The sequence below is a fragment of the Tenrec ecaudatus genome, chromosome 5 (assembly GCF_050624435.1).
Source record: "Tenrec ecaudatus isolate mTenEca1 chromosome 5, mTenEca1.hap1, whole genome shotgun sequence".
NCBI lineage: Eukaryota > Metazoa > Chordata > Mammalia > Afrosoricida > Tenrecidae > Tenrec > Tenrec ecaudatus.
Window position 1 is genome coordinate 74473122 of NC_134534.1, and position 15883 is coordinate 74489004.

General features: G+C 45.4%; 1 protein-coding gene across 1 annotated transcript in view; it reads left to right on the forward strand.

The window, feature by feature from the left end:
* The first annotated feature begins 391 nt into the window (after nucleotides 1-391).
* The window catches only part of CYP7B1 (cytochrome P450 family 7 subfamily B member 1), a 200164-nt gene continuing 184672 nt past the window's right edge, over nucleotides 392-15883 (forward strand). Inside the window, exon 1 of the mRNA XM_075549630.1 lies at nucleotides 392-661. Within this exon, the coding sequence (XP_075405745.1) occupies nucleotides 561-661 (101 nt within the window). The 5' untranslated portion in view covers nucleotides 392-560. The remainder of the gene's footprint in view (nucleotides 662-15883) is intronic.

Below are 15883 nucleotides of genomic sequence, written 5' to 3' on the forward strand. Positions count from 1 at the left end.
GAAGGGGGTCTCCAGTCCCATTGTTTTGTTGTTGTTGTTGTTTTTAATGTGAGCAAGTAGAATGTGGGGGTACCTCTGCCCAATCGGGTTCTCTGGGGTTTATATAAGAGGCAACAGAAGCCCGCACACAATGTAACAAGGTCCCATGCCTGTTCAGGGACAAGCGGAGTCACTCCCCCCACCCGCAGCCCCGGGCCAAAGTCTGGGGAACGAAAGCGCGTCATTGTAACTCGGAACCCCCTCCTCCAGGCTCTCAGGGCTTCTTGGGAAACCCAATCCCTGGCCCCTTCTTTGGCCTCAGTCCCTGCCCCGGCTGAGCGGCGCGTCTTTGAGAAAGGGCCCGGGGGCGGCAGGCGGCCGCCAGGGGGGCGGTGCCGGGGGAGGGCAGGCTACCAACTTTTGTCGAGCGGCGGCCGGCACGACTCCGCTGGTTTTCGCGGCGGCGGGACCCGCGTCTAGGCCCGGGCGAGCCCCCCTCTCTCCCCCTCGCGCAGGACCAGACTCCGGGGGCTGCGGGCGCGCGCGCCGCTCGGAGGGCGCGAACCCGGCGATTCGCGGCGATGGACGGCTTCTCCGCGGAGCTGCTTCGGTACGGGCTGCTCAGCCTCCTGGGCCTGGCTCTGACCATGGCCCTGCTGCTCCTGGGCTGCCGGCGGAGCAGGTAAGCGGTCGGGCGACCGGCCCGCGGAGCGCGCGAGCCAGGCGGCGGAGGGAAGCCCTTGGAGATTTCAATGCAGAGCCCTGAACTTGCCGCGTCCTCGGGCATCGGGTGTAATTACATTACGGAGGCTCCTCGGGCCTCGTTCCCGTACTGACGCGAACATATTAAAGCGCTGGGACCGGAGTTGGATTTGCTGCAAGAAGCCCTGGGTTTGCGAGATGCAGTTCGCATCCGCCGTGCCTTTAGCACAGACCCCTCTGTGGCTCTCTTGCTGATGGTTCACGGCCTAGAATTCACAGAGGGCTTGGGCCCAAAGCGAATCAAACCCATTGCTGTGGAGTTGATGCGGACCCATTAGCGACCCTAGAGGATGGAGTAGAACTCCCCAAAGGGGGTTTGCAATGTTGTCAATCATTATTATGCAGACTGCCACTGGATCCACCAGAGTCGTTCATGGTGGATTGGAACCTGAAATCTGTCTGTTGGTAGCGGACGGAGCGCTTTAAGCGTCACGCCACCAGAGCCCCTTCATAGAGAACAGAGGGAGGGGACCCTTCCTCCCCTTTAAAAAAAACATTTAATTCTGTTAAGCGAGAAATGCTTCGATAAAATAATTCTGGCTGCTGCTGTGTGCCTCAGTTTACCTCACTTTACCTCTCGGGACATATTATATCGTAGTACTTAAACGTCGGGGCCTGGGTGCGTGAGCAGTCCCAGTGTTGGCATCTGTTTGCTGAAACACCTGGTAGCTCTGTCAGGGTGCTGCTACAATTGCTTTTGAATTACCTTCAGCAAAATTGTACTTGAGTTCCACTGGGATCAACAAGCAATGCTCATGCAAGCAGCAAGCACACAATCAAATGGCATCCTGCTTTGGGCAGACCTGCTGCGGGGGACCCCTTTAAAGTGTTATAGATGACTAAGGTGAGCCTGCCCTGAGCCAAGGGATAGTACATGGCCTCATGCCTAGCAAAGCCAGGCGGTGAATAAGAAGATGGAAGAAGAATGGGTGTCTGGGAGTTGTGGTGTTGGTTAAGAACACTGACTGTCCTCCGGACTGCCATAAGAAAAAGCCCTCAGCAGAAGGGCAACCAAGAGTGGCCCTTAGAAGAGAGGATGATCAGACTTGACCTCACCTTTGGACTTGTTATCAGGAGCGAGCAGTCTCCGGAGCAGGACACCGTGCTCCGTAAAGCAAAGTCCGTGAAGCAGAGCACGGTTCTCAGGGAGACGGATCGATACAGTGGCCGCAACTCTGGGGTCAAATAGAGCACTCAATGGCCATGGAGGTGGCACAAGCTGGGCAGTGTTTCATTCTGTTGTCTACGGTGTCATTGTGAGCGGACTCAGTAGCAACGACAGCATTGTGACCACATGGTTGCTCAGTAGTTTAGGACAGAGAGCACAATGCCCCTGTGAATTTTTGAGATTTCCCTGGAAAGTGTCCTGCCCTCTTCCAGGCTTCCCCTTCCCACCCTGCTGCCCTTCCCTGTTGGGCGTGGAACTCTGCCAGCCTCTGGGACAGGGGCACAGCCTCTGAATAGCGGGACTGTGCCTCCACCCCGGTCCTGCCCAGTCTCATCTATTCCTGATTTCCTCCCGGCCTGACCCTCTGCCTGGCCTTGGGACACCGCTGCATCTCTGTTGCTGGAGAGCCCAAGATGACCCCCCAAAGATGATTTAGGATACTTTAACTTCAGGGACTTTTTTTTTTTTTGATACTAGGGAACTTCTACCTTATTTTCTAACTGTAGAATCAGGGAAAGCCTGTTAAGATGCTCATTTAAGTATGTCTTTAAAGTTGAGGCGTATTCCTGGTGCAGATTAACTGCCAGAAGGTTGGCAGTTCAAAACCACCAGCCTGCTCCTCAGAAGAAAGATGAGGCTGTTTGCTCCCATAAAGATGTGAAGCCTCAGAAATTCTAAGCGACAATTCTCCTCTGTCCTTTTAAGTCTGCACAAGTGGGCATTCTACCCCATGGCAGTAGGTTTGGTTTAAAGCGAGACCTCAAACAAAGAAACTGTTTGTTCTACTCCCACTTTGCATGCAGAGCTGGAGGGGGCAAGGGTGTCCTAGAACATTGAAGATGATCCAAGGGGCGATGTGGGGTCACAGATGAAAAGAGAAGAAAAGGCAAGATGGGCTTTTTCTCCCACGCTCCTGAGATTGTTTTTCTCGGTCCCACTACAAAATATTTTGTGGAGATATTCATGCTATCAAAGGTCAGATCTTCCAACCAAGGAAAGTCTATTTAGTGCTTCAGATCTAGATGGCATTGATTCTAGAGGCATTTGACTGTGCAGTACACCTGGTACACGTACATTTGTCCTAGTACAGAGTGAGACGCTGAGATGCTCATAGCACGTTCTTGATCATTAGCTCCCACGTTTGGGCCCTTCACGTCCATGCTCTAGGGAGACAATGTGAGCGGTGCAAAGAAAGGAAACTATGACTGAGTTGAGTGATCCTCATGTGCGCTTACAGATGTTTCTCCTGTGTATTATTAAAAATACGGGGAGCGTACTGTACATTCTGTGTTCCAGTATGATTTTCCATTTTATAGTACATTTCCCTGGTATTTTTGTCAGGTTATAACAATTGGTATTTTAATGATTGCTTTGCATGCATACCATAAGCACACACGCACTCACATACAAACATGTACATAGATAGATGCGTGCTTTTATGAACACACTTTTGTAGACTTGCAAGATTGCTCTCAAGATGCATCATGTACTCTACATTCCCATAGATGTTGCCAACTACCCTAAGCCTCTCTTTGCGTTACCACCATTGCTCCATGGCAGTGCCTATTTTCCACACTTTGCCATCACCATGATTATAAATCACATACATTCTGGAAGTCTGAAGAGGAAAAATGAAGGGACTTCTGGCAAGATGGCTGAGCCGATAGCCATCACATTGGGGCAACAGTCAACATTATCTACCAGATATTTTCCTGGGCAGTCAGGAGGAGGTGGAGGCAGAATTGCCCTCACTGGAGAGTCACGACATTCAATGACTGCATCCCGGTGGAGTATTTCCCCATCGTTGGCTTGCTTACAGTTTGAGGGCTGGCCTAGAATTTGAAAGGAATTCCAGTCATGGCAGTAACCTCCTGAACTTCCTCTTGGAAGCCAAAGCTTTGATGGGGCGTACTTTTCATCTCACTGCCATTCCGTCAGAATTGACTCATGGACACCTTGTAAGGGTGTGGGTTGGTGCCATTGAAACTCTGGGAGTAAAAAGCCTCCTCTCTCTCCTGCAGAGTGGCTGTTGGTTTCAAACTGCGGAGTAGCAGGCCAGCTATAACCACTGTGCCACCACTGTGTCCAAAGGAAGTCCTGTAGGTATCATGTTGACATGTTACTGCCCAGTGAGGAGCACAGTCTTTCTCTGACAGCGCCATTTGTGGGTGAGGCCTAAGGTTAACTATCATAGAAAATGGTCATTTCTCAAAAAGTCCTGATGGCATAGAAGGTTGAGGTCAATTATTTTTCCTTTATTTACTTTGCTCTTCTTCTAGGACACCAGAGGCATTCTAGATCCTGAAGTTGTTACTCCTGCCTAGAGCAGGGGTGGGGGCCAATTCACTGTCCCTCAGACCCATTGGAGGGCCGGACTATAGTTAAAAAAAAACAAACTGTGAACAAATTCCTATGCACACTGCACATATTTTATTTTGAAGTAAAAAAACAAATGGAGCAAAAATACCTGGCGGTCCGGATGGATAAATGTCCTCCGCGGGCTGCATGTGGCCCCGGGCTGCAGTTTGAGGACGCCTGGCCTAGAGAATGAGAGAGAGAATGAATGATACAGTTAGCACATTAGTAGAGGCTTTCATCATTTCTTCTTCCCCTTTCTCCAGAAGAGGAGGTGGGCAGGCAGTAGCAAAGTCATCATTTTACTCAGGAGCATGCTGAATTTAACAAGCAGATTTCTGTTGTTCTGTTTTGTTTTGTTTTGAATGCAGGAAAAGCGATACAAAGCTCTTGAGTCTGCAGGCACATCTGTGGCCCTAGATTAAACGACTATTTGTTAGTGTGTTGTGCTAACTGCATCCTTAGTATGCCCTTGAGTTTGGATCGGCCTTATTGCCATTTGAGGTGAGCCCTGAACCCTGAAAAGCAAGCTTTTCCCAGCTAAGTTTATCTGGGAAGGTAAGCCCCGCTGTGTAGATCAACACTGGTGATTGCTCGGGCCGCCATCCTCTTCGGCAATGGTAATCAGGAATCAAGCTAGAAACGATGCTGGGTCAGCATCATTTCTTACCTCTATCAATAAAAACCCTCAAGTGTTTGCCTTAGCACATTATGCATTGGACGCTTTCTCCCCCTCCGTCCTTCTCAGCGTCGGCATCTTCATGCAGCAGACAGGGTTGTGTAAAGCAAATGATTGACCACGAGGCAGAAACGAACCTGGATCCAAACCCAGCTCCAACGCACACCATGTGGCCATTGGAGAGGAGGATGGAAATGAACACTGCTGATGTCCTTCTGTGGGCAAACGCTGTGCCCGATGTTTTGTGGTTGTCAACTCCTCCACTCTTTACCCTTGTTCTATGGATAACCACTGTCACGTGTGTGCATTTTGTTTTGGTTTCCAGACGAGACCCAAATAACCGGTGATTAGTTAATGTGCCCAAGGTCACAGGGCACTCAGGGCAGAGCTGGCTATTTTAGTCTCAGCACCTTCACAGCTGTGGTAGACAGAACAATGTCCTCTCTCCCACAAACGTGTGCCTGTGATATACTACTTCGCAAAGGGGCATTAACGTTGCAGATGGAAAAGCTGACCTTACAATAAAAGAGATGGTCATGGCATTATCTAGGTGGGCTTAAAGTAGTCACAAGGATCTTTCAAACTGGAAGGGAGGCCGAAGAGAAGTCAAAGTGATAGGATATGATGAAGAACCCACCCATAACTGGTTTTCTGGGTGGATGACGGGACTCGGGGGATGAAGGGATGCTGGAGGCAAGGAATGAAGGAAAGGGCTGGGAAAGTCAGAGAAACAAGATTCTTTCCCATGGTCCCCAGAACATAATGCAGCTCCGATAATGCCTTGATTTTAGCCAGAGATTCATTTCAGACCTCTGGCCTACATACATGTAGGATAGTGAATTTACATGGTTAAGTTTGGGGTTATTTTTTATAGCAACAAGAAAACACCGACACATTACTGCCACTCCGTCCCACCCATGCTCTTTGCGTTGACCTACCCTGTTGGCTGCAAGCAGGATCCAAGAGGAAGACGGGGCTTTGGCTGCTGCTAGTTACCCCTAAACTGGGAAGGACTAAAAGCAACCATCTCGAAATAAAAGCAAACACCTCTCAACACTCAGCGCCGTCAATGCTGTGCAAACACGTAATTGTTTGGGTTTTGGTGCAAAGATCATAGTTTGTTTTACACTATACATGCCTGTCTCTGTTACCAATCCACAAGTGAATTTGAGGTATATGTGACATCAAGCTATGCAGAAACTAAGATGTAGTATTCAGGCAAAGAGGCCCAGGATTCTTCTATCACAAACACCCGGGCATTACTGCCCCCACAGCATGAGATCCAGGAGCTGGGGGCTGAATATGAGGCTCTGAGGCAGCGGGGGTCACCTGATTCATCACAGTTATAAAGTAACAACCTAAATCATTTTATGGTGGGGGTGGTCACAAACATGAGGAACTGTATCAAAGGGACGTGCCATTCAGAGGGTTGAGAACCTCTGATCGCAGGCCTTGGGGGGAGAGAGCCTCCAGCTGCCGACGCAAGATTAACAGTTTCTTTAGGAGAATGTTTCTGAGCTTTCTTCAATAAAGTAAAACCCCATTGAAACAACGCCAAGTTACTGTTCTGTGAAAGGCAGAGGACACGGGGACAGCCAGCTGCACTGCTGAACGAGAGAAGGTGACATCTATCGCAGCAAGCATTTTTATGCTGAAGTGCTCAGTTTTATGGCTTTGCCTTTTTTTTTACCCCCCAACACGAAAGTATTGGGTATGGGATGGTTTCTTTTCTCTATAGAAATGTGGAAAGGATTAATTATATCTGTAATTGCTTAATTCAAAAACTAATAGACATTTTAATAAAAGTATAGCCATATAGGATTTAAATTCATTGTCATTTTCTACATAACTTTATCCCAAATAGTTGATACTAATGAGGAAGAAACCTTGGAAGATTTATTTCAGTCCTAGTGCCCATTATAATAGCTGGTGCTGAGTAGTAAGGGGTATAACCAGTATCAATCAAATCCACTTTTTCTGACATCAGCTATGAGGATAATAATCAACATAAATCAAAGCCCTGACTTTTTACTTCTCAGTGGACTTCTAACATCAGCTCTACCATGCAGCCCCTCTTCCTCGGTGCCTGGTTACCCAGAGCTCAGCCACTTCTCACGCAGCCCTCCAAACTGCCAAGTCAGCCCAAACTTCAGACCCGAGCCATTGGTTTGAGGGTCTCCAGGGCTTCCCCCATTTCCAACTTGCTGGCTACAAATCCAAGGTCTCTACTGCCCCTTAGAAAGGCCAGTCTCAACGTTGGAAAGGCGAGTCTCAACCTCAGGGGTTCCAGGCACCTTCTCTTCTGACCTGCTACTTCCCACAATTCTCTTGGGTTTGATAATGTGCTGAAACCACCCGCGAACGCATACATAGTGCTAAACTTATGAATCCAGCTGTGTTGTAGCCAAAAAAAGAGGTACAACTAAAAACGAAAGAGTCATCTAGGGCAAGGCCTGGGGGTTTTCAAGGCAGAGCTTCCATGTCCCCGAAAGGAATGTGCTGCCGTGCCGTGTGTGCCGTTCTCATTCCCAAACGAGCTTTACTGGGGTTTCACGATACAGGCATGAGTGAAGGATTTGGGATCTACCCCCACCCACCAGCTGATATCACCAGGAAGTCTTGCTGGCCTGGCCAACCTTCACCCACTAATCATTTCATTCGTGAAAACACTCAGGTATGAGCTACAGCTGGCAAAGCTACCATAACTACTCAGGGTATTCCAAGGTTTGGGGTTGCCACTCAGGAGCCAACCACAAATGCCACACTGCTTGAATTAATGTAAACACTAAAATTGGCTTTCCGTGAATATCCGTTAAAAGACTGAGGATGAAGGAAGGAAGGAATGAGCAGACAGTTCTAGAAACTGATTTCTTAATATACAAAACTGCATATAAAAAACGAGAAAGCAAATGCCAGGCATAATCTTTTTTTTCACCTATGTTTCAATTTAAAAGTGAAGATTTCATAAGCAGGTACTTACCTGTCATTAATATTTGCAAATAGAGACCATATTGGCCCAATAAGGATGCTTTAATGTAAACCACCTGAAAACATAATGACGGAGATGCAGCCAGTACCCCTCTCTCTGCAAATAACCCAGTTAAAAATACATATTGTTCGTTTCCAAGCGAAGGTACTGGGTTTTCATAACTCTGCTGAAGACTCCCCTCCCTGGTATAGCTTTGCAGTGTGTTTTGTTTGCTTTTAAAAAACTCTGTTGTGAGTTTCCAGGGAAAGTTTACACAGACAGTGAGGTTCCCATCTGAAATTTTGATATAAATTGTTTGGTGACATTAGCTTTATTTGGCACAATGTGTCAACACTCTCTTTGTGTTCAGACTGTACTTCGTGTACTTCAGTTCCCCTGCCTCCTTATCTTGTCATCTTTGATGTTATAAAACTATTGGCGGCATATGGATAGTTAGTTATTCAGTGGGGTGCTAAACTTAACAGGGAAATATCTTTCATTTTGTGTGCCATTTTTTGGCATTGTGCTTTATAGAACATATCAGAGAACCCCATTGAACAAGAGCTGAGTCCGTTTTTGATTATCCACATACATTTCCATTAATCACACACAGTTTTAATCTTTAGTACCGGCTATGGATTGGACTGTGTCCCCTCAAATACTATTTTAACAGCCAACATCTGATAATGATGAGCATGGCCGTGCTTGAAAATCAGGTCCTTGAAGATGTTACCCGTTCACCTAGTCAGGATGGGTCTCTATCGTCTATGAGTAGTGTCTTGATAATAGAGGAGAAGAGATACAGAGGTACACGGAAGGAAGATGGCCAAGAATTGCCAACTACTACCAGAAAACAGGAGAGAGCCACGGAGCCGGTTCCTCCTACAGCTTTAAGGTAGAATCACCACCACTAACACCCTGGTTTTCCTGGCTCCTAGCCTCCAGAATTGTGAGAATGAATTTCTGTTGATTTGAACCTTCCAGTTTGAGGCACTTTCTGCAACAGTGAAGGTCAAAGTAAATAGTGATTGTGGGGGTGGTGCAGGCCCAGGCGGGGTTTGACCTGTGGGACATAGGTTTGCTCTGAGCTGGAACCAACTTGATGGTCCCTGAAACAATAAGAAACTAATGAAATACACCTAAAGCAATTCATGTTAAAATAGTTGATCACAAGCCATTAAAGAGACCAGGTTTACGTTTGAAAATTTAAAATTGCCCTGGTAAAAATTTTGATTTTGTGTTCATTGTGCCTTAAAACTATGAACACTGAAAGCAATTCATTCCATGAGGACAGAGAGTCTGTTGTTTTGGTTGCTTAAAGTGAGAACTTAGTGTCCTGGTATTGTATTTTGGTGGTGCTGGTATTTTGGACAAAAAATGTGAAGGAATTAACTTCTTTAGCTACTTTCATATTGTTGACTCATTGATCTGTTTTTTTGTTTATTGAGTATACAGTACCCATCAACCAACCAATTGTTTTTTTATGGTTGTTGTGCAGTAGACTCCGACGTGTACTGATTCCAAGTATATCTGAGGAGCACTGTGCTTCATAGAATTGTCAGTGGCTGACTGTTTGGTATCAGGGTATCAGGCTTTTCTTCTGAGGTACTTCTGTGTGGACTTAACCAACAACCGTTTATTTTTAGCAGCCCAGCGTGTTAACCATTTTCACCATCTAGAGAGCTCATAATAACAATAAAACCACTCTTACTGAGCACTTCTCCTATGCCCACTATACATAACAACAAGTGCTTCCTATGTTCCATTGTATTAGATTTTCCCTAATAGCACCTTTCCTCATTTTATTGGTAAGTCATAGAGAGTTTAAATTACTTATTTTGAAGTCCTGCGGTTGGAATGTAACAGAGCTCAGATTCAAACTCACAGTATTTGACTTTAAGCCCAATGTCTGGATCATGGTGTGTGTATGTATGTGTCGTCTTTTTAACCTCTGCTGTACTGACCTTCTATATTCACTATGTCATTTGCTAAAAAGTGAAATCACTGAGGTCCACTTCTACTGGAAGGCATTTCCAGTAGACATTTCAATGACATGAATTTATACAGTTGGATTTAAACACAGAAGAGTATGTCTCACCTGAAACAAATACCAAACAAACAAAACAAACCCAGCCCATAATCGTCTGTGATCTACTTCCAAAACATCAGCTAATGAAACCCCATGGTCACAATGGTTCGATCCCAAACTGGTCACGAAAGCCACAAAACTGGGCAGCATTGTGTTCACTCTTGTATGGTGTGGCTATGGGTTGGGATCCCAATGGCGGGCAGTTAACAACTTCCTCTTGTAGCAGGTTGTGTGAAAGTCAGACTTCTGGGATCATGTGGACAAGTACCCGCTTTCCTTACCCCTCTTACAGCTGTTGCGCCTGCTTATTTTCTGGCTCAGCAGAGGAGTTGGGATTCACCAAGGGTCTGGTTTTCCCTCATAGGTGTTTCAGGTGTCATAGAGAACAGGACAGACAAGGCTCACTGTTTTCCAAAGAAGAACCTTAAGGAAGGAAGCTGGAGTTAAAGGATAAGATAGTTTGACCACTGGGGGAAAAAATTGAAAATATTTCATGTGAGTCTATTTTAAAACTCTCCTAAGTGGAGCATGTAAGCTGTTACATGCATCTTTCCTTCGGTTATTATTACAATTAGGGGCATGGGGGAATCTCAGAAAACCAAACTGCTACAGAATTGATGCTAATTCATAGCAACCCACTGTGGGTTTCTGAGACTGTCACTGTTTACAGGAGTAGAAAGCCCAGTTTTTCTCCTATGGAGCTGCTGGTAGTTTTGAACTGCTGACCATGTAGATGGCAGTCCAAACACGTAACCACTAATACGCTTAAGGAAGGGCTTTACATTTTGAATGAGAAAGTGTTATAAAAAACTCACCATCATTGAGTCTATTCTGGCTCATAGCAACAGGGCAGAGTAGAATTGCTCCTGGAAGAGCCAGCTCCCCTTTTTCCTCTAACGCTTAGCTCACAGTGCCAGCAGGGCCCCACGGTTCAAGTAACATGATGCAGAAAAGGATGGTGGTTCCGGATCTGGCTTTTGAATGCTTTCTTGCCAGTAGTGAATTTTTCGTTTAGCTTTAGAGTTTGAATGACTTTTTTTTTTTAACACAGGCAAAGAATCTCAGTACTATGTGCAGATTGTGTGTAACTTTGCCCTTATATTTATTTGCAGCCATGCATGCAACTTCTTTCACCATCCGTAACACACACATATATATGTGTATAAGCCAAACTAGTTCTTCCCCCGTTACTTGTCAGTGTGTTGTGCCATATGGTGTAGAGCATCTTGCATCATGCCAGAAGTTAAAAATACGCCTAGAACATATGAAATCACCAGTCAACTGAAAAAGGGTAAAAACATTTGACCACAGCCTTTGTGACTCCGATGCGTTTATTTGTGTAGGATAGTGAGTAGCTTAATCCACAGAGTTCTAAAAATAGGATGCATTTTAAAGATAAGTGGGTCGTAGGTTTTAAGGGAAGGAATTAAAAATAAAGTTATTGTGTATTTTATTTTCCTACAGAAATTCATTCAAATCAGTATTTTTAAATACTTTCTAAAGTTGACTGTATCAATGTCTCAAACTTTCCTCTTGCATTTGCTTCTCTAGAATAACAATCCAGCTTGAGTTTCCAAAGCAAAGGCCTTGTGGAGGGAAGGCCTCCCAGCGTAGGAAGCCAGCCAGGGTAGACACAGCCCAGAACTACAGTTCATCATGCAAGGAACGATGACTAGAAAGGCATATTAATTGACAACGCAGTACTCAAGCTGATCATGGAATAAAACCATCAGAGCAATGCAGCCGGGGGCCGTTTTCCTTCGACAATAAGAAATGTGACTTTCCAATGACTGGATTAAACAAAGGTGGAAAGTTTCCTAGCCGTGGGTTACATTTGTTTACACCACAGAATGAGCCCTACTACGTACTAGAGAAATTTCTACGTTGTGTTCATGTTAAACGGCACAGATCCATACAGTCTTACTTGCGTACGTTTACCTCTAGACTGATGAGGATTATTCTCCTTCTCTGTATTTAATTACCTCAAACTTGTTTTATTTATAGAATGAACCTACCTGGGGCTGGTTTTTACAGAATGGGTCTATAATAGGCAATTCTTGCTAGAGTGGAACTTATTAATGCCTCTCCTCATGCTAGGAGTTGGGAACCATTGTGGTGAGGGGGTTAAGTGTTAGGCTGCATCCTGAATATTGGCAGATCAAACCCACCAGGCACTCTGTGGGAGGAAGATGAGGCTGACTGGTCCCATAAAGTTTTACGGTCTTGTATACTCTACATAGATGATCTCTGTGTCGGGGTGGACCCACCGGGCTCTTCGTGTCTTCTGGCTCCTCTCTCTTCCATTGCTATATTGTTTCTTAGGTAGCAGCTGCTCCACCATGAGCTAAATTCAAGGTTTGAAAAATGTTCAAGCAAAAACTTAATCCTAGAAACATTCATATATGTAATTTGTTCCTGTGTTTTTCCCTATGTTCCTTAGAGACTGGCTACACAACAGGTTATTTCGTCCTAAATATAACTTAATGAAAAGACTCTGTTTCACTCTAGGGAAGGATAAAAATTAGCTGTTGTAGAGTTATTGCCAACTCCTGGCGCGCCCTGTGTGTAGGAGCAGAACTGTGCTCTGTAGGGTTTCCATGGCTGAGACTTTGGGAAGTGGATTGCCAAGCCTTTCTTACTAGGTCCCCGTGGGTGGACTCAGACTCAGTTAACTGCATGTGGTAGCCTTTAACAACAGTCAGAAATGCCTGGACTAGATGCAAATTATTTTCCACTTTATATGCAGCTATCTAGCATCATTGAAGGGTTAGGGTAGTCTCATGTTGTGGAAGGTGGAGTGTCTGGTCTATCAACCTCTTCCATGTGCCTCAGAGGGACTCCGAGAACTCAATCTTCTTCGAAGCTCTGCCCTCACCACCTTTGAAACCAGTCTTCCTTAACAGAGCTGCTGGCAGAATACAAGAAGTTGAATGCAACCAAAGCCTACAATACTACCTCGAGTGTTTTAAGTCTTAAAATATGGTTAATTTCTTATAAAAAGAAAGCTTTTATTGGAGGACTTTGTCTTAGACTGGGTTTGAAGCAAAATCAGTGAAAATTATGTATGCATCTATAGAGAGGTTTATATCAAGGAAGAGGCAGGCAAAGTCCTAATCCGTGGATCAGATGTCAGGTTGGAGGCTTTTCCAAACTTGCCTAGCTGCACGGGTTGATAAACCCAAGATAGATGGCAGGCTTCGAGCTGCAGCAGGAAATGAATACAAAAGTGGCAGGTAAGCTATCTGGCTGCCGAGGTCTCCCAGGATCAGCAGGCAATACGGTAGCTTCTGGCTCGAGTCCAAAGAACCAGAGTTTGACACACCGGATGGAAGATCCAGACCTAGCAATAAGAAGTAAGTCTTTCCACAAGGTCCGTTTCTTTTGGAAGCAGGTGACATCTTTGACTAGAATCCCATCTCAGTCAAGTTGACACAAAACCTTACCATCATAGACCTCAAGCTCTGTCTTTCTGCAACAGAGTAGAAGGCTTTCCTATGTTTTAGGCTGATCCTCAGATTTGTGGGCCATCTCAGGACATGTGTAGCAAATGTAGAGGAATGCCAGCATGCTTCATGCCTTGAATGAGTTTTCATTAGTTGACAACTTGAAATGATGACAGTTTCGTAATCGTGTTTATGATTTTCATAAATTTATATGTGAACTTCGCACTCTCCATAGAAAGGAGCATTACCAATAACTGGAAGGGAAAAGAAATATGCATGCACTTGTTCTGTCTGTCACAGGATGACTTCAGAACATGACCAGAAGTTGGATTCTATCCAGAAACGTAATGTTTGCAGTCTCTGAAGTCTTGGTAAGATTAAGAAAAAAAAAGAAATCACAGGAGTCCATATGCAGTGATCACGGTTTTGTTGTGGGGCTACAGTTACCACCTGGACAAGAAAAGAATGAAAAACACTGACCTTTATCAATACAAGCAACTACGATTGTGGTAATTTTGAAATCAGCAAAATTCAGCAGAGGGCAATGCATAATGCTATTCATCGCTGTTTTTCTGTAAGCCTCAGTAAATAAAGAGGTGAGACTAGATAATTAGTTTGCAACTAATAATATTCTCCAAGGACTGTGCCATTACCAAACTGACCTCTCCAATCAAAGGATATTTCAACTACCTAATATTTCCCTGTCTTCAAACCCACTGTGCTCTTTATCTTGCTTTCTGGCCAGTCTCCAATGACCTTGAGTCAAGACCTGAGTTTTATTCATCTCAGGGTACCTCAGCAAGTAAATAAATGGCTTGGCCATAAGCAAAAAATTACATTATGAGTTAAGAAAAGGCTAGTGCTTAAATATAAAGTGTGCTCATCCTAATATGGAAACCTGGGTGTCAGCAATTTTCCTGGTACTCATCATTGGTTCACCAACTGCCGAGACCTGGCAGGATGTGACTCAGCCCAATGTGAGTCAGGCACGCCTTGGTCTGGGAGCTCTGATTCGACTAGTTGTTTATTAAGTGACAAGCGTAGCTTCAAGGCCCATTCCTGCAAACGGAAAGCCGTTTCTGAGAATCCGAGCAAGAGCTATTTTGAGGGCATTGACTAAAGACATTTGGGGTCAGGGTCTGTCCTTGGACCTGGAGGCAGTGACATGAGGGCCATCACGGATGCAAATTGGATGAGATTCTTGGTGCGAAAACACCAGAGTGTGAGATCTTTGACTCCAGACTACTTATGGCCCAATGGCTGCGAAAGGGCAATGACTTACAGAGTTAGGGAGGAGGTGGACTAGAGATCTACTATATGTTTGAGGATGGACCTGCAGACATTATTTTACCACTGCGGTTAGATGGCTTCGAGCAGATGGGTCATTGGGGGATGATTTCCTTACTCGGACCCTTGCGAGAAAGCAGACATGTACTATTCCGTCAACACTTGTGGAACGCCTTTTATATGGAAAACCTTGAGGCCAGTAGACAGCAGAATGAAATACTCTTGCTGGATTCAAGGAGCGTGTGACTGAATTAAGGAAGTCTGTTGATCTTGAAATGTCCGCATTTCACTATTTCAGAGTTGTGCTTGTCTATGTGTTTACAGACTTAGGAGCCAGCTTCTTTTGCATGAGTCCATAAGCTGTGACTTGAACTGGGAGCAGAGTTGAGGTTACTCGTATAAGCTGTGTTTCATGACTTGTGTCTCCCAGTTATCAACAAAGCACGAGAAATGGACTTCTCCATCCACCCCCTTCTCTCAGATCCACTGTGGTTGCTGTAACCTGGCATCGAGTCAATGTCAAATAGGTGTCATTGTGCACGGCAGAATATTTCACACTTTCAATGTGATCAGTTATGGATTTGAACCATTGTGGGCCACAAGGCTTTCAGAAATCGATCACTAAGCCGTCCTCTCTGTTCATTTTCATCTGGGAGCTCCAACGAAACAGGTTTAGTATCAAGCGACACATACACTTCCACGGTCAGTGAGGGGGTGGCTTTGCATAGTGCACCGGCCCGAAACTGAAGCTAGCTCTCCTGTATGGAGACGAGGATTCTACCACAGTGCGGCCACCACCCTCCTCACATGCATCCCTCTGCCTTTTGCATGCTCCTTTCAGTGCAGTTCATCGAGTATTGATTGGCCACCTACCGCGGGCCATTCTTTGCTGCAGGGTTCCCAATGGATGGTGGCCTGGGGTTACCACTTATTTATTATTTTAATGCCCTCCTCACTTTCTTGGGATATATATTAGTCTGGCTCACATGGTTCGGCCTTTGTGAATGAGGGCTGGTGAGAGTTTTGCCATCACCAACACCATTTGTCCCTGTAAAGAGTGTCCAACAAGAGTTTAATCCGTGCAAGTCAACAACTCATGCAGTGCCGTCAGACGCCGGTCTATCCTTGCATAATTTCATTTTCTCAACAGTAC